Source organism: Dermacentor variabilis, chromosome 3 (genome assembly GCF_050947875.1).
Source record: "Dermacentor variabilis isolate Ectoservices chromosome 3, ASM5094787v1, whole genome shotgun sequence".
NCBI classification, from domain to species: Eukaryota; Metazoa; Arthropoda; class Arachnida; order Ixodida; family Ixodidae; genus Dermacentor; species Dermacentor variabilis.
The window spans coordinates 57899769-57923016 of record NC_134570.1 but is presented as its reverse complement, the minus strand read 5'-3'; the positions used below and the strand labels follow the sequence as shown (position 1 = coordinate 57923016).

General features: G+C 49.6%; 1 protein-coding gene across 4 annotated transcripts in view; it reads right to left on the bottom strand.

Moving 5' to 3' along the window:
* Rbp (RIMS binding protein) overlaps positions 1–23248 on the bottom strand; it is a 456906-nt gene that overhangs the window by 29442 nt on the left and 404216 nt on the right. For all 4 annotated transcript variants that reach the window (XM_075685259.1, XM_075685260.1, XM_075685262.1 and 1 more), the window contains exons 22-28: positions 20545–20626; positions 17525–17872; positions 15456–15632; positions 12545–12693; positions 5505–5588; positions 1228–1395; positions 147–426 (exon numbers count right to left, since the gene is read on the bottom strand). In XM_075685259.1, the coding sequence (XP_075541374.1) occupies positions 147–426; positions 1228–1395; positions 5505–5588; positions 12545–12693; positions 15456–15632; positions 17525–17872; positions 20545–20626 (1288 nt within the window). The remainder of the gene's footprint in view (positions 1–146; positions 427–1227; positions 1396–5504; positions 5589–12544; positions 12694–15455; positions 15633–17524; positions 17873–20544; positions 20627–23248) is intronic.

The window sequence follows — 23248 nt, the reverse complement described above, 5'->3', positions numbered from 1 at the left end:
GCCGTTTGTTTTGTGCGCTCCGGAAAGGAAGGAAATCCTCGCAAAAAGAAAAAAAGAGAAAAGGAAAGCTGCGAATTTAACCTCCGCTACTCGCTTGCAACAACGCAAGTGCCACGGTGCGTCACGGACGTGCAGACACCGCTTACCCATGGGCATGCCCGAAGGCCCGTAGTAGGGGTAGATCTCCTTGTCGCTGAGCGCGTCCTCCGGCTCGATGATGAGCTGGCCGGCCGAGTTTCGCTTCTCGCTGCGCCTGACGCCGTGGTGGTGGACGCCACCGCCGACACCCTGGTGCATCGGTTGCTGGGCCATCACGGGGCCCTGCCGCCGCTGCGCCACGGGCGGCTGCTGAGGGGGCGGCTGGTGCATGTTGCCCGGCTGCTGGTACTGCGCGTGGCCACCGCCGGGTTGGTGCACCTGGTGCATCTGGAGGTGCATGCAAGAGAGAGAGAGAGAGTTCAAGGAAAGTTCGAAAACGACAGCCTTATTGTTTGCTAGGCTTTCTGCTTTAAGCTGAGGTGATTGCAGTGTGAAAGGAACACTAAAAAAAGACAAATAATGATAAAGCAACGGAAAATCAAGTGCCGGTACACAAACGTCAAAAAATAAATTCAAGACATGACTGCAAGAGTATCATCGGCCTAGAGGTGAATTGTATTTATCAGGGCAACAACTGCCTTCTGAAACACCGTACTCCGGTATCTTTTTTTTATTGTGAGCATAACTCTGACCCTTTACTGTCTTTTCATGAAATAGTTAAACACTATCAGCTTGGGCGCAGGCAATTCCCGCTCCCACACCCACAGCTAACTAGACCTCAATCTACCACATTGAGAATGTTACAAACGGGATCTTTCCTTTCGACAGGAAAGTTTAGCCGCTTTGCTCCGGACATCGACCCACACTGCCCCGAGTGCAATGGAGAGTATTGCTCGTTAGCACACATGCTCTGGCAGTGCTCTGCATTACAAAACGCATCTTTTAATGGCAAGAGGACTGGGAAGAGGCCCTTAAAAGCGGCGATCCCCAGGACCAACTAAGGGCTGTCCAAAGTGCCCGCGAATGGGCGGAGGACCATGGTCTTCCGGACTCAACGTGGGAGGTGCCCGCAACTACGACTTAGTAGATCCTTAGGACCTTAATAAAGTTTGTTGACTGACTGACTGATGGCGCCGTGTAAGTGACGAGCTACCCTTAACAACGCGAAATTCACCGCGCTCGCATCACCTGGTGATGTTGCGGCTGAGTATGATGCATGACGGGTTGTTGCTGTTGCTGCATGTTCTGTTGTTGCTGCTGGGGCTGTTGGTGGTGGTGGTGATGGTGATGATGGTGATGCTTCCTTCCGCCAGGTCCTTGAACGCCTCGCGAACCGCGAGCTCCGCGGTGACCCAGCTGAAGGAAGTGAAGAAATGTTTTTTTCGTGGCGGGACATCTTAAGCAATGTTGTTTGCTTGAGCAACAGCGAACATCGAAAAGTAATTGAACTGACCGAGCTCTTGACGCGGTTGCTGAAACTGTTCGCTTCAAGTAACACAGAAAGGGCGAAGGCAAAGGGAAAAGTGATAACTTCAAGGCAGGCTAGAACATAAAATGTTTGTCGATATCCACCGCTTCAGACCAGCGGTCTCAAATTTGAGGAACGTTTTTCGAGCAAAGTTTGTGAATTCGATCCACCGTTTATAATGGTTTGAACGCCTATAAAGGAGGCTTAGTTCTCCAGCTTAGGTATTTTGAGTCTTAAAATTTTTCTCCGTCTAGCTTCACAGAAGGTGCTGCAGGCGCGATCTTGCGTGGTGAAAAGCTTGTTTTACTTCATGCCCAAGAGAATCGTGCTTCAACTCGACGCATTATCATCGCGTAATAGGACCAAGGCTGGAAGATTTGCGCCATTTGCGACGTTAGTCTGTTCTGGCCTGACGTCCCCATGCACAGTAGCCGCGTTACTGTGATACCGTACATGCAGACGCTAGCACGCACAGCTGGTACTGTTATCTCGTGACGGTCCTGCCGAAAGAAACAGACGACTCTTTTTTATTGCAACGACTGACTGCGTTCTGCTAATCTGGTGACGCAAAGGCGCCAACCCGGCATAACATTTTTGAAACAGGTATTAGTGGACAGAGCTTTTTTCTTTTTTTTACTGAGAAGAGATACCTAAAACGTTTCTACCATTTTCTGGCTGAACACAGCCTTGAATAGTTAATGAGTACAATCCACAAAAATTAACTAGTTAATGAGAGTCATTTCCGCAACTAATAATTTTACTCACACGTCTCCCATACTTCGCAATGTCTTCAGTGCCCACAAGATTTACCATATGTGCGCGTGGCATTTTCATCTATTTTTTTGCTCTTCATTTTCCTCGCTACGCTGGCCATTCACGTTCTCCCCTTATCTTATACCCGCATGGAGCCTTTCAGGAATAAGAGGAAATGATGATGCTGATACGACGTCACTAATTAATTAATTCACTTCTGGGGTTTTACGTGCCAAAGCCACGATATGATTATGAAGCACGGCGCAGTGGGAAACTCTGGATTAGTCTTACACCCTTGCTATTACTTAACGTGCAGATAAATTAAGTACCCTAGCGTTTCTGCATTCGCCCCCCCCCCCTCCTCGAAATGCAGCCGCCGCAGCCCAGGCCGAACCCACGACCTCGAGCAGAGCAGCGCAACGTGATAGCCACTGAGGTACCTTGGCGGGGTTGAGATGACGTCACCAAATGCGCCCGTCTATGTCACCGCTACCACGGCCGTACGATGCCCGAGATAGGTGTATATGGAGCTAAAGCAACTATTTGATGTGAACGTGTGATGAAGCAATATACAGCAACGATGAAAGTTAAAAAATCTATGAATCGAACACCTGTGGCAAACTTTCGCGTCAGGGAACAAGCACAGTACCAGAATCCGGTATCGCACTCTAACGCTTTGGTCAGCATTGCCAAACACCTTCGAACGCGACTGCAAGAGCTAAAACGGAAAGGAGGGAGGGGGGGGGGGACATCTCTAGCTGCGAAGCAACAACGGAGTGATACACTGTCTAGACGCCTAGACGCTTGTGGCGTTGCACTCTGCACCTGTTGGCCATTTCGAGAACAATGTAGTGACATCAGATCGATGAGCGTTCAACTCGACGCGAAGATTCTGGGATACCGAAAACGCGCTCAGAAACTACGGGGATCGGATTCGGTCTTTGGTAACGATCCCAGAGATCACTCAGCTGACGAGGATATTTGCGCACAGAAATTCCAAGCACCATTAAAACGGCTGAAAAATTTTGTCCTCTAAAAAGTTATACGGAAGCGTTTCAATCGCAGTCATCGGAACATTGTCGGAAGCAATAGTTCGGATGACTTTGATACGAACGCTAAGGTTGTCGAAAGTAGCAACGTATTTTCTTTGAAAGCAAGCGTCGTTTTTTTATTTATTTATTTCGCATCCTGTACACCCGACTGTAAGTTCTCGGAGCCCGGCAGTGGTGGAAGGGGACAATTATTTTGCGGCTTCCTAACTCAGAGTGGAAAAAAAGAAAGCGGGAGGGGGGAGGGTGCAGTGGAGTGTTCGTACGAGGTTAGTGCAAACGGTACTTCAATATTTTAGGACGTATGCGCTGGCTGCAACGGAATTTCATTTTTTCTTTCGCACGTCTAGTGCCCCTAAAACATGTGTCGCCAGTACTACATCGACGTATAGAACATTCGCACTTTAGCTAATGCTCCAGCGGAAAAAACAAGAAAGAAATCATGCCACCCAATGAATGGAAAAAAAGCTCAGGAACAACCTTGTTTACCAGACGCAAGAGTTACAAACTTCTTTTTCGTAAAACTTAAGTACGGAAAAATTGAAAACGAGTAGAAAAATTTGCGGAATGTAACGCAGGATGAGGTCGACTTGTTTTGAGAGTCCGACGACATTCAGGCATTTCGTTTTGAAGACCCGCAGTTCTGCCCCAAATGTTGTTATATGCGCTCGGGGTGTTGCATTCGGCCTCCCTTTATCTCATTTCAGCGCCCGAGAACCACCCGGCTCCGACATTATTTCACGCCACTGAATAGCGTTACGACAGACCGCAATATAGCGGTAGACTGGATTTGGAACTTTTTCGAGAGAGCCCTTCTTGAGCACGCGCTGCGCGTTTCGGCGAAGACAAATAAATGTTCAAAGTCAGCACAGTAAGGTACTTTTTTTTTCGGCAACGAACCTCTCGCGTGGCGGATAACCACGATTGCGCGATGAAAATTAATTGATTAACTAAAAAATCTGATTACGTTAATCCAATGCCCTAGAAGGAGCGTCACTGCGAGATGAAGGCCTGCCGACATTTACTGTTAAAGAGCGAATTCCAAACGAGTGAATGAACGAATCAATGAATGACTGTATGAGTAAAGTAATTAGTATAGACAAATCAAACTACCACCATTTTAGATGTGTGCACACAAAAAACTCGCAGTGAATCGCGTTGGCATTGCACTCTAATATTCAAATATTCCCAGAGAGCTTCTTTAGCGCACTGCCGGAAAAAAGCTCTGCAGAAGAGCAATTTAAATATTGGCAAACTGTCATCACGAATATCTTGTTTGGCGCTGGTCTCAGAAATCCCAATAACTAGGCGTCCTTCGAAGAGTCACTGTACTCCGTCCTTCAAATGCCACATGTGCTCTGAAAGATATTAGCCCATAAAAAAGATTCGCAATTTTTGTAATGTTCGCAAGTGTGAATAAAGTATCGCGCGAGAGCAAATTAGTGTCTCTATTACACTCTCATTAATGTTAACTTAGTGTCTTCGCTGCAATACCCGATATAACTCAGCCGTTACACTCGTTTCCGTCAACATCATCATCTTCCTCTCCTTATCCTTTCACCCGCACATTTTCGTTCGCTCGTTTCAGCGTAGCCAGTTATGAAGTTGTGATTTCGGCCGATCTCTCAGCCTTCCCTTCACAACAAGCCTCTATCTCTTCTTTTTTTATCGCACACGTCTACGCTACTCGGCGCTCTTATCATCCATATCACGTTTCAGATTGCCCAGCTGCAGCGCAAAGATAAAAAAAATGAGCCGGCTTCGTGTCGCCACGGTGTCGCCGCCGACAGCAGCGTCTCGCAATTCGCCGAACGTGACCGGGAATACAAGTTCCCCTTTCGCGTATAGCCCGTGCGAGGTTATTCTTCTTGCACGTAGCACACGTTTCGGCTTGTCAGCCGCCGAATAAAGCTAAAAGACTGGCTATACGCTTGCCACATCCTCGCGAACGACATACCGCGAAGAGTTAGGGTTAGGTAAACAACTGGGCTTAGATAACTTTCTTCCTCCACAAGGTCTGGTATAAGTTAGCGCGTAACACCTCGCTTCGCCGAACGTGGATTTTTTGGGACAGACACACATACACACACTCACGGACAGACATACATTGTACAGACAGTGCCCAATACCGCGGGTGCTACGTAGGTTCACACCGACGACGCACGGATACGGCGCGCCCGCTCGGCTCCACTCACCTCTCCGTTCTCCATCATCTCGTCCTCAAGTTCCTCCACAATGTCGGACAACTCCGAGTGGTTCTCTTCGACGCGTTCCGCCGACTGCGCATCAAGCAGGGCAGTTAGGAACGGCATTCGCGCTGCGAGTCACGCACGCTCAGAAGTCGCAGAGAGCAAACGCTATATATATACTCTTGACTCGCTTCAGTCGATCGTCGCGAACGTCGTGTACATTGCCTTTGCTCATACGCTCAAAGACGCCGGGTACAAAGTCTCAGAGAGCAAGCACTACATACTCCCGACTCCCTTCGACCTTCTCGAACGTCATATACATTGCTTTTTCTCATACGCCCCGGGTGCCCAAAGACACCGGGTACGAGTACGGGCAAGGGTGTTCAAAGACGTCGACGCCACGCGAACCAAAGACACCGGGTACGAGTACGGGCACGGGTTCTCAAAGACGTCGACGCCACGCGAACCTCACCCGTGGAAACGAGAGAGTATTACGACGATGTGTGCGACAACCAAACATCGAATAGACTTCTCCCTTTGCAGAACTAATCCACCTCCTACGTTTTCAGGCCAGCTCTGCCTTTCGTGGTATGCGATTTGCGGTGTTTCAAAACTCGCTCAATAGAGAGTTCTATCGCAGCCGCTTAATGGCTTCCGGAAGGATCGAATTCTTTACAACGTGCCGGCTCCTGATTCATTTCTCGCATTCCCTGTTTCTCCCGATGGAAAAAGAGTCTGCGACATCAAGTCGATAAGCGAACGCTCTCTGAATACAAGCACTAAAGTACATACTATAGTGAAACTAGTTGGTTGCATGGATTAAAACATCGTTGGCCACCTCGAATCACAATGTACTCGCTGCCACGCGCAAAAAAAGAAAAAAATGTTGAATTCCGGGCTCTGAATATGCAAGTCACACGCGCCTTCTTAAATCTTGTTTTCAGTGAGCCACTCTCAGGAATGATGCGCGATCGAAGTGCGTAGCAGCTGCCCACAGCGATCGTATGGACTAACACAGCTAATGGTGGTTGCCTTATCGCCTATTTTACATGAATATTCTGACGCAGGAAAACAATACAGGACGAATCTTTGCAGGGGAAATGCGTCTGCATCTTATATAACGCATTAAGCGAGTCAGCCTCTTATAGGCTTAGCGATACAGGTGACATGTTTAAAAAGTACAGTTGGCAAAGGACACAAAAAAGAACGACTCGCCGTAAAAGGCACACAAACCATTACACGTGCGTGCTATACAACTGTAAGACAGTCAATGCAACACAGAGGACGACGCAGGTCGTATCAGCGATCATTTATTGGCAGCTGCGGTGCTTCACAAACGTAAGCATGCCGAGATAACATACATACATTTACGCGTAACACGTAGTGTAACAGAAAAATACTTTATCGACACCGTGACAAGCAACAGGCACTACGGATCCCCTATCGGCTTACACACGATCGAAACAAATAGATAAAATCTGTAAACGCAGTGTCTGAACTTACAGAAGTAGGTGTGGCTTAATATAGGCCTTATCAATGGCACACAGCAAAGAAAGTGGCCGAAAGAAATCAGTCCTTGAGAGCGAAGAGTGAAGTGCATGCCGCACTGTAGGCTGGGTTCACAAAGCATTTCAGCCACAATCTACCTCTGCGAGTAATTTCAGCCGACAAGTTATTGGTTAGCATGATTTCCAATCGGTCGTCCTTATCTAATCGCTCTTGAGTACAAATGGCTCAGTAGGTTAGGGCTCAGTTTATCCGTACCTTAGCACGAACTTGTACCACAGAGCCTCGATGACCTAAATCTTTATTGCAAGGTCGGCTGAAATACGGAAAGCGAAACAAGCTAAATTTCATTGTTGCCACGCAGCAGACGCTACAAGGCACTGAAGACTTAGAAACACTAAGTGCCCTTAGCTTGTCACACCCTACCGTGCTGGCACACACAAATTCCACAGCTAGTACAGCGAACGCGAGGGTGCTGGGTCGGGCGACGAAAACGCGAGGAGACAAAGTGCTGGCGGACTTTGCAAGGATAGAACAGCGCAGTGCAAGTGTGAGAACAACACAAATGGACAACGACAAGAAAAAAATAACGCGAAGTTTCACTTTGTTACCAATGTTTGCCAAGTCCTTCTTTGCTCTTTCAATGTTTTCTTCGGTCGCGCTCTATGTGGCGCGCCGGCCGCCACGAGCAGGCGATTTGACAGCACGTGTCACATTTGAATCATTTTTCTTTCTTGCAAACCCCCAAACCGCTTTCTCATATTGGGGCGCCGCTATAACTGCCAGAATATTAAGAAATACTTTGGAATGTATGACATCACGCTGACGCACCCACCGGTACCGAGGCTTCGCAGCAAAATAAAAGGTGGAAGTTTGGCGTTCATTCTCTCTACTAGTAATCATCCTGTAAACGCAAAATTAACGAATGTTTGAAAGAACGCTTCATCAGTCTAAGCTGATGAAGCGTTTCAAGGAGGCCCTCAAGCCGGCAATGGTTTTATATATGATTGTTGGAGAGATGGCCGTACTAAAAACATGGAGGCACCTTGACCATTTTGGGTACAACACGGCTTGGTTGGCCGTGTTGGCCCCCTTGGTTGGCCCCATTGGCACCGACTTCACAAACTGATCCTCTAGGAGGATGAGACGGCAGAGTTTTCTAAGAGTTAGACAAAGAAAGTCGCAGTTTCTCTCTAAAGGCGAAGCATCGATTGCGATAGCAAATTAGTGGACAGCTATATGAAGTAAGTAAAGTAGTCTTATCGGCCGTATAAACTTGTAAACAAAGCCATGCTAACTAAATTAACAAGCATGGTGTCACGCCCGCACAAGCAAACATGAACACATCTAACTCGATGACCGCGGAAACTTGCTGTCAAACAGCTGCAGTGAAGAAACGCGGCAGCAGCAGCGAGCGAATCGACCTGTGCTGCCGCTCGCATAAACGCGAACTATGCCGCGAAAACACAGCGCAGCGCGTACTCTGTACCTGTCTGCACCCTCCCTCCCCTGTCCTCGAAGCCTTGTGCGCGACGGAAGGCGGCGCGCTTCCTCATCGCTTTCGTCCGTTGCATGCGCGAGATTGAGCCGCGATCAGCACCTAACCTTCGCACACTTTCACTAGCACAAACAACATACGACGCGCGGCGACGATTTTATCACCCTTGGACTTTATAAGGAACCTCACGGCGACGCCAATGGAAGAAATGTGCCTTCAGCGTCCACATAATTGCTAATTTCACTGACGCGTGAAACGTGCGAACGTAGAGAACCGTCCGATCCCTCGTAAGATGGGTTTTACAAATAAGCGGCATCCAACGAGTCTTCAAGCAGCTTCCAAAGGGCTCCAATAGTCCGCCCTATAGAGTAGCACAGCAAACGGGGTCAGTGTTAAGCCTGCGTGCGATCCGAGGTAAGGCTAGCAGTACCCACAGCCGCATCCAGATTTCGAGAGTTGAAGCCGCGGTATTTCCGACACATCGCACGCTGTATCGGAATGCCGAGTCGTGCGTGTCACGTTTATCTGGACAAAAGTGCGCCAAAATCACTCGACCTGTTGAAAACATGGCTGCTTCTACTACTGATACTCATCGGAAACCAGCTGGACACTTGTACATAGCCTTTTATTATTATATTTTTTACGTGATGTTAACACTGATGATTGGATACTACAAGCAAGAACACTGTTTTGTTTACACGTAAGAAAATAATTCCTCATGTTTTTCGTATGTTGGTAGGGTTAGTAGTACGACGGATCGAATCGTTTCTCTTTACGCCCATGGGTATCGTACTTAACTGTCTAGCACCTGGTGAAATCATCGGCCGAGCGCAAGAAAAAAAAAAGAAATGCGGGTTACAATGACAACGACCCCTAATTCATTCGCGTTGTATATGTCGACACATTGACGACACTTAGCGAGCCAACATGGCGCACGTGTCACCTGAACGGGGGCGAGAAAACACCGATCGTAGGGAAGAACGTACCAAATGCGGCGAGCGTGTGCAGGTGCAGACTATGAGTGAGTGCGGCACACCAGAATTGCGTGGGTGCATGACGTGACAGCTAGACAAGCAGTCGCCGCTGACGACGAGGTAGTTGGAAAGCGACTGCGCTTGTACAGGGAGAGACCAGACGGGGTACGACCACACAACCACCATCCGAGACGACGACGGGTCAGCACTGCAGTATTTGCATGCCGGGTATACCTGCGTTTGTTGGGCGTCGAAAGCGCGCGCTCGGCGCTTGACCCGTCGCAGCAGAGCTGCCGTCTCGGTCTCCGACTCAGAATCACTACCGCCCGAGTTCTGGCACAAAAATCACGTGAGACACGCACAGCAACAGGCGGGGACTCGCACGAAGGGAGGGAAGAGAGAGGGGGAGAAAAAAAAGGGGAATAAAAAGAGGTCAGCAAGGAAAAGGAAACCTTTGTCTATAATTTAGTACATTCTGAACTGATTGACACGTGCGGAATGCGTTTTTGTCTTGAGCCTCGTTCTGGAACGTATACAGTAAAGTCTACTCCTAAAGCGAAAACAAAATTAGTAATGCGCCATCGATTACAGCTGAGATATGGAACGAAGGAACGCAGGTTCTTTCCTCAAGCGTTTAGATGCGTGCCTGCCTAATGCATCATATTAGTCATTCTTGCGGGTAAACTTGAAGAGATGTGCATTCACAGTGTCTTAATTACCAAGTAGCTCAGAAACTGAGATATGCAATTTGCCGTGACAGTCCGAATATTTCGCCCATTCAAAACATTCAAAAAAAGAAAAGAGAGCGAGAGCAGTAAACTTCCGAAAAGGGGCTCCTCGGCGACAAATCATCTGCAAAGAACTGCCGTGATTAGTTCCTTTTAGCAAAAACTCAATTCTTGCAGGGCCCTCTCGCAGGGACGATTGCCTGCCATAGTCGCTGGAGGGCACTCACAACTGGACGGTCCGAATGTTAGCTTGACCTTTAAGTTTTGACTTCTCGTGCATAACACCTCGAAGGTTCTGCACACTTTTCACCCATGTTTCGAATTGTCAGACCCTGTACCTTCGGCCTTTATCCTCCTTGGTGACCACGCCCAGTGACTTCGGGATTCGGACGTGCGACAATGTTTCAATTCACTCCCCGCAAGCGTCATCGCGCTGTCACCGCAATGCATCCGACGTCGATTAGCAAAGATAACGTAAAATATATGTTTCACTTCTAGGGCGCACAAAAAAAAAAGGCAATAACCACAGGAGGATGATTTATAAAAAGTGAAGCGGCATCTCACGGTAGACCTGCTCGCAGACTGCCTGCTAAAGCACCTATTGATGAGCTCTATCGGTTTATGCGATGAGGAGTCTGCGCGATGCCCCGTATTGGCACGTCGACGTGCATCCTGCAAGTACTTTAACCATGCGACAATATATACGCCGGACCACAGCCACACTGGAATGCTAGCACTATGCTAGCGCTCCAGCGTGCGGCAGTGGCTGAATATACGCGTATATCCATTATCGCTTTAGTCGAGAACGCCTGGTGAAGCGTTGCCAGTGCCAAAGTGACGTTGGCCAGTGCGGGAAAGTTCTTTTTTTTTGTCAACCTGCGTTCAAGTGCCAGTGCCCCAGCAGCGTTTGGTGTTCGACAGAGGAACAGTGTGTGTGTGTGTGTGTGTACGCGTGCGTGTGCGGAGTGTACACAGTTTTGCGTACCCTTTCACCAGCCGAAGGGGGCGGCGAATTAGAGACATGACCCCGACGCAACGAGTAAGGCCGGAGTGTCGGTGTAATTGGCATGGCCAATAAAAGACAACAATAACTACTTCCGCTAGAAAAATAAGAATAGGAGGCCACCCCACGGTTTATCTCTGCATGAATAGACCTTTGTAAGTGTAGCCTTCGTAATGGTGCAAGCATGTGCACGAAAGAGCCAGATAACACCGTGCCAGCGCGCATCGGAAGAACGGAGTGAGGAAACGAACCGACCACGAGCATTAATGCATATTATGCTATAGGATGCCATCCTCAGTCATGATAAGCGGCCTGACAGCGACACGTTCAACAACACAGAAATGACACTTCAGGGCACAGCGTGTGACACCACACGCCAGCTATAGTATTACGAAAGTCGCACTGAGCCGTTCTAAGTTATGGCGTCGCAAAATGTTACGCTAGTCCCACACCAGCAACCCTGCAGAACCCAGCGATTTGTCAACAAGTTCCCAACGAGTGTCGACAGGTCCCACCAGATTGCATCAATCTGAGCATCTGTCAATCCAAAACGCCCGACGTATCGGATAGCTACAACGCGTCTCCAAGAAAAAAGGCTTCCAGAAGAAAGCACTTGCACGGACCGAAGTCATGTCAGTGTTTCCGGCTGGAAACCTTCTCTTGCAATGCGCATCAAATGAGCCCCGGGCAAACTCTACTTTCGAGCGTGGCGCACTTGTGTTTCCATCTGAAAGGTCGTTCACAATGGCGCAGGCACACTCGGGTGACCTCGCAGTCGGATTTTCAGCGGAGCTGCTCGTGCGTCGCATTTTTCTTCCATTTCACAACCTCGGCCGCCATTGCCCGCCGGCCTTCGCAGGGCACCTCAACGCGTTACAGCTGTTTCCCCGACGCCGGTGAATGTATAATACTTTACATCGTCGAAAGCAGAAAAACGGTGTGTCGTTGTCTATAAGTCACACCCTTACACCCGAGAATGGCGTAAATGTGTGAATTAGAGACCGATTTACACCCTTACGAGCTACAACCTTAAAAGCGAGAGAGCAGTGTAAATCTCTCTACACGTCACACCCTCACAGCCAAGAAAGGGTGTAAAGACGTGAGCTATATACAGATTTAGCACCCTTGCGCACTTTCAAGAGTGTTTACATCATTTCACAGCGTACCGGCGCTTTTTGCACGGTCTATCTATAACAAGTACGCGCAGCAGAGCCAAGCGAGCACTCTTTCAGCGGGAGAGAGAGAGACAGAGAGAGAGAGAGAGAGAGAGAGAGAGAGAGAGAGAGAGAGAGAGAGAGAGAGAGAGTGCTCCCAGAGTGTACGACGACAACACGCACCTTGGACGTCCGGGTGGGGTGCACGAGTTCGTCGGGCACGACGACGGGCAGGGAGTCGACGGAGAGCGAGTCGCCCGCCCGCGTGCGCACGGTGATGGCCCGCGTGTGCAACGGCAGCAGGGACGTCACTTCCAGAAGAGCGTGGTCACCTGGGTCGAGGCATGTGATCGCGAGGGGTCAGCTCGACGAACGGGCCACGCACGATAACGCGTAACGCCTCGCTACGCGGATCAGCTCGCCGGAGCGCAATGGCGAACGAGTCCACCCCTTTCTGGACTGTTGCGAGGGCACGTGCTGTGGCGGCCGCGCTTCCGGACGTGTATTATTCACTTGCCTTCACGGCGGTCCACAGGGTATTGTGGCGACGGCCAGCGAGACATCGGTGGAGAGGCGTATACGTTAAAGGGACATTAAAAAAAAAAAGGACGGCCGAAGAATTGGACAGACATGCGATTCTTTAGAATCTATCTTCACACATCTGATCAGCGTTGAAAAAGAAAGGAAGAAAACGTATGTTAATTCATAGTTGTGAAAGTGGAGCGGATTTCATGGTTAACGCAGACGTTCATTATAGGAACCATCGAAAACTCTTGCCAGCGTTTGGCTTCAGAGAATCAACCTTGTACTAGCGAGAGTTGAGCACCTTGATCAGGGCTCACCCGCGAACTGAGCCACATAGGCGCACTGGCTCACTGGCTTAACAGTATCCACACGGGGTACTGGGCCGCTATTTTGCAGCGATGCCTTATGCCTTATTCTATGCTATTCTTATCATTCACCACACACGGCCGCCTGATCCCGTTGACAATGTGGGTAGACCGTCGCTCTGACCACTGGCCAAGCGCAAAAAGCCTGAAAAAGCATAGAATCGGAAAAGGCATCGCTACAAAATAGCGGCCGTGTAATGTCGAAGCACCTTGTCCATAAAAAAACCAAAAGGCGCAAGAGAGTAGCACAGGATTTCGTGGCACCGCAGTTAAAACTTTTATTCTCCAGACCGTCTTTTCACTATCTGGCGCTCGGGTACCAGCAGTATTGATAACGACTGGCGCGATGACAAGACAATCGCGGTGGCGGCGGCCAATCGGGAAAAGCGATTGCGCCAGAGAGGCTTTGTGAGTAAGGACCATGATCATTTCAACCTCTACGTTCAAAGGTGTACCGGGGCTACCTAAATTAAACAGGCAATAAAGACTAAACGAGAATGATTAGACTGTATTTAGCAATTAATGCGTCTGAAGTAGCTAAATGGCCACTTTCAGCGCGAAAGGAGGCGTTGGTGGGCCAGACGACAGTCGCAACGCTGCGATGTAGTGTTGCGACTGTCCACAACGTTCTCATGACTCTTTACCATGACGCCATGAATTCCCACAGCACCCATTCAGGTCCATTTAATTGTTTATCGGCGAAAATGGCGTACATTACATTCTAGCGGAATCAAGGACTCGATTTAGCTAGTATCGCGAACTTTTCCTTTGCAAAAACGGCCCAAATACGAGGAAACACTGACATTTCGTGACGTCATAATGACGTACGGGCGGTGACACTTCCGCGCCAATATTTATGTTGTTTTCGTTTTAAACAGCAAGAACTAACTTCCTTCCCGCAACCTAATACTCTGGAATTTTGAGAGAACACTGCGACAGAATGCTTCAGTATCGCTCTTTACTGTCCGTGCTGAAGCTTGGGCGACTTCCTAACGCACGTTTCATTCCGTTTCATTTATTAGTGCGTTCGAGGTCCGGAGGCATTATACAGACGAGAGTGGTGGAATTGAGAAATACAGCTTTTACAGTATCTCTCAAATTTCTAGTAACGCAATGCTAGCTAAATATTCACGAGAACGAACGATGTCTTGCATGGAAGCGATTGGTTTGGGGAGGCAGTTCCAGTCCTTTGATGTGCGCGGGATGAATGGGTATATACTAGCAAGCTTCTGAGCGACGTGCGTTATTACGACGGACAGAGCAAAAACTGCAATACACGAGGAAGCCACGCCAAACGCAGACGGAGTGCGCTGTGTGTGTCTCCTTTTGTATTGTTGTTTGTGCGCTGTCCGTTGGTGACATTGTTACATTGCACACGTGTCAACGTTCTGTTTCATGTTCGCTTTCGTGTTCTCTTTGCAGGATCGCGACTATGGGAGGATGACTCTAAAGAGAGGGCCACCGACACGTGTACATTATTTTTCAAGTTGCTGTTTTTTTCGCTGCCTAACAACTGTTCTAATGTTATCACTCGGTGCAAGACGCGCCTTCACGTATATCAATAAGCTTTCTCGAATGTCGTCACCGATTCTACAGCAGCAGCATTTTCTCTAGACAGATGGCGGGCGCGAAACGAACATAGTAGTGCGCATTCTGGAACGCACGCGAGCACCAGCGATTATGATAGAACGTACAATGAGTTACACATAAATAGCCGACGCACGTGACCCGCAGATCATATTTCGCCGAACGACGACTGTACTACCCGCTATCGTTGAGCTTTGAATGTTGTTCGTTTTGCTGGGCACAAGCTTGCCCACTGAAGAGTTCAATCTTGCACTGCTGAATTAAATTATGGGGTTTTTTTTACGTGCCAAAGTCACTTTTTGATTATGAGGCACGATGCAGTGGGGGACTCCGGATTAATTTTAACCAGCGGGGATTCTTTAATGTACACCTAGATCTAAGTACACGGGTGTTTTTGCATTTCGCCCCCATCGAGATGCGGCTGCCGTGGCCACGATTAGATCCCGCGACCTCATGGCTAGCAGCCCGACACCATAGCCACTAAGCAACCACGGCGGGTGGTTTTCGACCGTTCTGCACTCTTCGCCGTCGCTACAACGTGGCTGAAAATATGCTTCAGTTCCCCTTCAACATAAACTTAGGCGTAAAGTGTAAGCGCGCCGCTATAGTGCACGTACCTGTGGGTGAATCGATCTCGGTGACCTTTTTGCCGGCTGCATAGACGGCGTATCCGGTGACGGCGGCCCCGTTGGAGGTGCCCAACGCGTTGATGGTGACTGGTAGCCAGGTGACTAGCACGGTGCCTTCCTGTGGACCCGCCTCCACTTGGACGTCCACGGGCGGGTCCGGAATGCCTGCGCACGGCGTGTCCCGTGTAAGGAAGTGGAGGGCAGAGAATTCGGCCATACGCGACACCTGGCTTCCGCCACCTTCGAGACGGAGGCGCAGTGCTGTGTGGCAGAACACTGCGTGAGAGCTGTCTGGCTATATCTACTTCGTTTAACGCGATGGCGCCCCTTGTCTATGAATTACCAATCTTTTGTCACCTGTATAGTATCTATGGAAATGCGCTATAATCAACTGTCCTTTCCATCGCGACCTCACACGTGGCACCAGAAAATGTCGATAACACAAGTCTCGCCATCGCTGCGAATACCCTTCCACTGCGAGCGGATCGCGCGGCCGGAAAGAAAGTAACGCGAACGACTTTACTCTAGATGTGACGTGAAACTTTCCACCATTTTTTTCTTTAATATTCTGCCGGCAATGTCTGGGCCGACGTTAGTATCCTGCAGTCGCAGTATGTTTGGTGTCCGCTATAAAATATCTCCTTTTGCCCAATGAATAAGAACCCGTTTGAAGACAACCTGTGCCTTCCGCTGTGCACGTGAACACTATTTGGCTTCGCCTTTGCCTTCTACCTCATTTTAAATGCGAGAGCTAGCATTTCTTTGGCTATCCTACCCTACTTTAGTCTGTCTATCTGGCCTCGATACGACGACCGGGTAAAAAGATTTAAGAACTTCTAGCCCCTACATGCACTCTTAGGCAAAGTTACACCCTTCGGAGTGCCCCTTCTACCACACAACGATAATCGTCAGCTGCCTTGATGCGTTTCCTTTCTTTAACGCTGCGAGCCCGGTACTTTCCAGTAACTAACGGCGTGCGCGTTATCATCATGATAGCATTCCCGACAGGAAGGTAGCGGGCGCGCCGTTTTCAAGAAAGGAAACGCATCAAGGCAGATGACGATTATTGTTGTGTGGCAGAAGGGGTACTCCAAAAGGTGTAACCTTGCCTAAGAGTGTACCAGGAATCGAATACGGGCCTGGGGCAAGGTAAGCGAGTACTTACATCCTCCTCGGCACGCGAACGGCCGAAAAGCGGCGCGGAATGCGTCCGACAGTGCATTGAAATAGCACCGCCACTGTCGCACTGTCAGGATATGGACGCGCAATTCGCGGTTCACGCATGGAGGGTCGGAAGGTCTCCAGAGACGCGCAGTGCCTTTGGTTGCAAAAGCGACAAAACCAAAGAGACGCACCGCCACGTTCCGGCCGGTCGGCTGTAATGGAAGCTGCACAAAGTATTTGCGCAGTGTATATGGCTCTCGCATAACGCGGGCGATCATCGTAGATGGGCACTGCCGAATATTTTTTTCCATTCACACACATACACTAACAGAAGAGCAGTGGGAGGCCAACCTATCAGACCCGGACCCGGAGAGACAGCGAAGCCTCACTGAACGAGCGCGGGAGATGGCCATTGCCCGCGGCTACCTGGAATAAGGAGGCCACCCACCAAAGGCGCAAACTGTGCTCGCTCAGAATAAAAGTTCATTCTCTCTCATTCTCTCATCAGCCCCTTTCTCAGGTGCAGGGTAGCCAACCGGACGTCCACCTGGTTATAACCTTCCTGACTTTCCTTACTTTTGTCTCTCTCGCTCGCTCTTGATTATGGTCGGACAAGAGAGATAAGGTGATCGCAGGAGAAAGGAGGAGGAAGTAAAGAGAGAAGGCAGGGATGTTAACCAGAAATGCACCTGGTTGGCTACCCTACTCTTGGGGACGGGAAAGAGTGAATAGAAAGATGAGATAGAGAGAGCGAGAGGAGGTGGAGGAAAGCCGGCGGTGAGCTCGCGCACGTACGCGGAGGGCCTGAGTGAGTCAAAGACGCGCACATAGGGTGGAGGGAGAGAGAGACAGAGCCACACGGGGGGGGGGGGGGGGTGGCGTGCGCCACGTACCTTTCGGCAACGTCCTGAAGTCGACGAACGAGGTGAGCATGCTGGCGAGCTTGCGCGGCTCGGCGCCCTTGGCGTGCTCGTCGGCCGACGCCGTGGCGCCCGTCAGCGTGGCCGCGGCCGACGACATGAGCAGCCGGCCGGGCTTGGCGCGCACCGACACCCGGTACGAGGTGTTGGGTGCGAGTCCCGTCACCAGGTGGCGGAACGTGCCCGGCTTGAGCGATTTCATCTCCACGCTGTTGACGGCCACTACGTGACTGAAGTTGGAGTTGCTCGGCAGCCAGCTGATGGTCGCCGTCGTCGAGGTGATGTTCGAAGCCTTCACGCAGCTCGGTGCCAGCGGAACGTCTGCGCGCAGGGAATTCCCGCAGGGCTCGCACCACAACACGCGACACAATTCAAGGCCCGTAGCGGCACGATTCATGCAGGGTCAGCATTCACGAAGCTATTCGTATCATAAAGTGGTTCGTGAGACCATTTACTGAGGCGGCCGCCCAGTGAAAGAAATCTTTGGTGAATTCGAACCTCCAGGCCAGTTTTACCAAAAGCTTCTAACGTAAAAGCATTTCCTTATTGGCCTGCACTGAATCTCCCGCGAAAAAGCGTAAGAAAATTGTTCAGTTTAACGTCGTTAAACTTTATAGTGGCTTGTGGGGGACGCGGCAGTGGTGGGCTCCGGGTTAATTTTGACCAGCTAGGGTTCTTTAACGTGCACCTAAGCCTCGGTACACGAATGTTCTTGTATTCCAGCCCCCTCGAAACGTGCGCCACCGCGGCCTGGTTCGAACCCGCGACCTCGTGTTCACCAGCTCAACGCCATAGCCACTGGCGTTGTTCTCCTCATCGGCATGATAACGAGAAGACTGTCGCTCGCTGAGACAACCGATCACAGATGACAGTGTCAAAAGAGAAGTCTTGTGAAAAAGGGCCCGTGGGCCGAATACAAAGTTTCTCGTTCATGAGTGTAATTTGCATTCGCTCAGAACATGCCCAACATCACGACTCTCTGACAGCTGCCCTTGTGAACAGTTCTTGGGTAAGGAATTTTGTTGCGAACATGGGCCTGGATGAACCCCTCAGGTCTAGTTTTGCACCACAACCGCGCGGGCGCGAGCTCTCATAAAAATGGCCATATTTGCTCATCAACAAGATGGACAACCTGTTTTCGTTACTCAGTGCCACGAAATTAAGATCACTAAGGATTAGGTGTGGTTCATGCATGCTACAGTGTTTGGAATGCCTAAGCGGTTGGAGGTTTTTGCTTTCGGCATCGATAATTGTTTTACGCGTCAGCCAACCGGCGCGGTCTCAATCTAGATTTGACGCAGGTTTGGTTACACTGACCAAGCTAAAAAAAGGCACATTCCACGGCGCCGTAAGGTGGAAAATACTGAACGCGCCTTGGGCGCGGAGTAGGAAAATTTAAACGGAGCAGCGCCCGCGCCAGACATACCTGCAACCTTAGCCAGTCATGCAACGGTCTTCATAATCCATCAAGAACTCCTATAGGTCCACCATTTTTTCGAACTGCCCCACATTTTTGGAAGACGAATACTTTCATTGAACAGGTAAAATTGTGAGATTCATTGTGCTTAATTGAAAGAATGTTTGGTCTGAGCGCATGCACGCGCAAGTTAGCCGTTTGTATTCATTATGCATTCTTTGATCGACCGCGGTGGCTCAGTGTCTATGTCCTTCTGCGGCTGAGCAAAAGGCCGAAGGTTCGATTACCGGCGTCATTTCGACACGTGCAAACATGCCAAGAGGCTTGCGTATTCAGAGTGGATGCGTTAAGGAACAGCCGGTGGAACATATTATTCGGAGGGGGAGGGGGGGGGGGGGCTCGAATGCGGCGTCTCTATAATAGCCGCAATTTTGTTTCGAGTTAAAAACGGGGAAGGCGGGAGATGGAAATTCGAGATGACGAGCAAAACGAGAAGAAGGTGAAAGCAGGAGCCAACGTTTCGACAAGTGGACTTGTCTTCTTCAAGACCTTGAAGAAGACAAGTCCACATGTCGAAACGGTGCAGATTGCGGTTCGTCCACAAAAGCCAACAAAAGATTCGCGTATTTGCTTTAGTACTACATGTATTATTAGTCCGCTGTATAGAGCTCTACCGAGTTGGTGCTCACGATGGCTCTGTCTGCTTGGCTCGCGGAAGCCCACAAGCGTGACCACTCCGCGGACAGTGCATATCGAGCCAGAAAGAGAACCTTGTTTCGGATACGCAATTTGCGTGACTGAACATTCGCTTAATTGCACCGAACACGTAGACATGTTATCCTGGACACGCCCTGAATCAAATAGGAAAAATGACGTCTGCTGTGGTTAAACTCGACGTGATTAATAAGGGCTAATTAGAACGCTAATCAGTACTGGGCACGCTAGATACGCATATTTTAGCATTAAAAGGTACGACTTATTAGAGAGCGAAATGCGATGCTCGCGATTCAGACGTCTCCGGCTGAGAACAATAGGACATCGTGAAGATGTAATTAGGAATGTAACTGTAATTTAACGAGGACGACTGTATTTACAGAAGCGTTTCCTACTTCTAATTGAAAAAAAAAGTTCTGGGGTTTAACATCCCAGAAGTTCCACGAGACGCCGTACGTGGTAAAGGAGTTGCGGATAAATTACGAACATCCGGGTTTCTTTAATGCGTGCGCAAGGCACCACTACACAAGCCTATTTGCATTCCGCCCCGTCGGAACGCGGGCGCCGGGGCCTGAAAATCGATGGTGGCGCACCCTCTCGGCAGTGCGTGCATGTACAAATGCGTGGGTCATTTTTGTCTCGTAACTTATGGGCCGGAAAAATGGCAGTTATTAGAAAAAGTTGTAATATTTATGCGGAGCAATTTTCCCGCTGTCTTTCTATCTTCACGCGCTTTCTTTGTGTCCTGCATACGGGCGTCGTATGATTACGTTTGCGCTGCAGTGTGATGAAAATGGCATCTCGCGCGCGGTAACGGCGCCAGGAAAGTTGTAGGAGCGCGCGACGGCGGGCGACCACTTACTCTTCCCGATGACAATGGTGCATGCGGCGTCCCTTGAATGCTGGCCAGAGGTCAGGACAGACCTCACGCTGATCCGGTGCGGCTGTCGGGAGAAGTGAAACAGAATGTAGACAAAACAAAAAGGAAGAAGAAAAAAAATGCAGATGATAAGTTTGCATCAAGATAAACGCAAACAACGTAAGTGTGGAGGCTGCATCCTCGTGGGGCGTGACTCGCAAAAGCGGCGTGAAAACCGGCACGAGAGGACAAGCGAACAACTCGCAACGAAGCGTTGTATTCCATGCAAATGCTGTGTGCTACGTAGTGTACGATGTTGTGCGCGGTTCTTTAGTGCTGTGTCAATCGCACCTTCGCACACACACACACACACACACACACACAAACACACACACACACACACACACACACACACACACACACACACACACACACACACACACACACACACACACACACACACACACACACACAAACACAAACACACACACACACACACACACACACACACACACACACACACACACACACACACACACACGCACGCACACACACACACGCACGCACGCACAAGCACGACACACGCACGCATAACCACGCATACTTTCAACATACATGAGCAAGCGAAATGTTTCTCAGCCACTCATCAAATGCGAATTTCTTGCACAATTGACATCCTTTATCAGAGCCACGTTACAAACACAGCCCTCGTGAAGAGCCGAACAATAAGGCGGAAACACGGAAGCGGCATGACGTGGTACTCTCGAGTACTTTGCAGATATACAGAGTTATACTAAAATGCTCCGTGTCGCATTTCATTCCGTGAGCACTCTACCTATTCGGTGTCGCACGCAACCTATTTTTCAAACTCTGTAAGCTTACACGGACTTCCCAATGTTGAAAAAAAAAAGGAGCCGTCCACGTAATTCCGCATGCAGCAACGACAAGAATGGTGACACGAAGAAAGCTAGCGGCTTTCGATACCTGTGGGTCCCACGCGCTGTAAGAATCGGTTTAAGCAAAGCTTTCGTCGGTGTTTGTGAAGAACTCTGTTCTTGCTGAGCGATCGTTTGCAAGTATACAGACGGCGCGGCACGGTTGGACACATTTTCACTGGCAACTACAACGCTCAACACACACTTGAGTTACCCCGATGGGAGGGAACTCTGATTTGTCGCCTATGAGTTGGAGTACCTTTTACTAATGCGTACATCTACCTCGTCGGAATGGCCATGAGTCCAGATTGTTTAGGTTGTCGGTGTAAAGAGACGACAGCGCACCTCTTTGCGTGATTGTAGCCGTTTCAATGCACAGAGAAACGTCAGCATCACGCTCGACAAGATGGACAACCATCCCCTTACGGAAGCCAGAATTCTTGTGCCCTGGTCCCAGCCGACGTCGGCCCGAACTGCTCTAAAAGCACTAATGTGATTTTTAGGAGCAGAGGGACTGATCGAAAAACTATAGTGTGGGAGAACTGATGCGTTCTTCTTTTTTATCATCTCTTGTTTTCTCATCTTTCTTGCCCTTACCGCAACCCCCTGTGTAGAGTAGCCAATCGGACACTTAATCTGGTTAACCTATCTGCCTTTCCCCTCTTCTATTTTCTCTCTCTCTCTCTCTCTCTCTCTGTTGCGCTCGATCATGCACATGCATGAGGTGGCAAGAATTTTTTGCTGTTTTTGGAATGAAAGTATAATTTTTCTCTGTGCGGTCAATGTCTGAATATTAGCATTTCTTTCTAGTTTGTATATTGCATGAGAGGAGATAAGTCGTTAAACGTTTGCAACGAAAGCTGTTGTGAGCACTTCCCAGTTTCTCCTTTTCTTTTCTTTTTGTACCGACGCCGCTATCGTGGGGCAGTGTTCAGGAAACCTCTGCATTTACTAGTTGGCTTCTTAGTTTGCTTATTAATGACTTCGTTGCTTGGTCAAGCAAGACAAGTTTCTTTCGCGGCACCACAGGAAGTTGTGGGACGATCAAGACAACAGCGGTGCTAACGGCTTAAACCACTTCCTCTGAGAGCATTGATGTCGAATGACCTCGACGTCGTTTGTCTGGTCTCACCAATGCTAACTCATTTCCCTTCGATTCTCCTTGTTGCTCTTCTTCCCATCTTTACAAAAGCAAATAGGAACGAGCGGCTGCGCGATAACCACATTGTTTTTTGGTCCTCTTCACCCACTCATCAGCTTCGCCTTCATCAGCAACGTGAAGACAGCAGTATCAATACGACTACTTTCCTTCCTTCCTTCCTTCCTTCCTTCGACTGGACGCAGAACCAAGGAACTGTCGACCAGCACGCGAGTCCTTCGCGGCGAATCCAGAGAGTTAGGAGCAGCCCATAGTTGCGGCTCGGAGGTCCCGTTTCGTTTATCGCAACCCTATTCGGCAACTCAGACTCACGTCTGAGAACGAACGAACGTGTCTGGAACAACGCGTGCCCGGGTCCTTCCTCGTTAAAGGCGCACCCGATCGCAGCAGCGAGGGCCACCTAATACTGCTTCCGGCAGACTGGTCCTTTCGCCGCCGACGCTCAGCGAAGCGCGTGATCACCGCGGAGCCCCAACTTGGCGTTCCTCGTCCTCGCTGCGTACGTGTGCAGTGCGTGTATATGTAGTACGTGGCCGCCCGAGGCCCTCCCGTCATCGATCATGAGAAGTCCATCCAATTCGAGGGCCTCTCGATCCTTTCGGGCGCCTTTGCT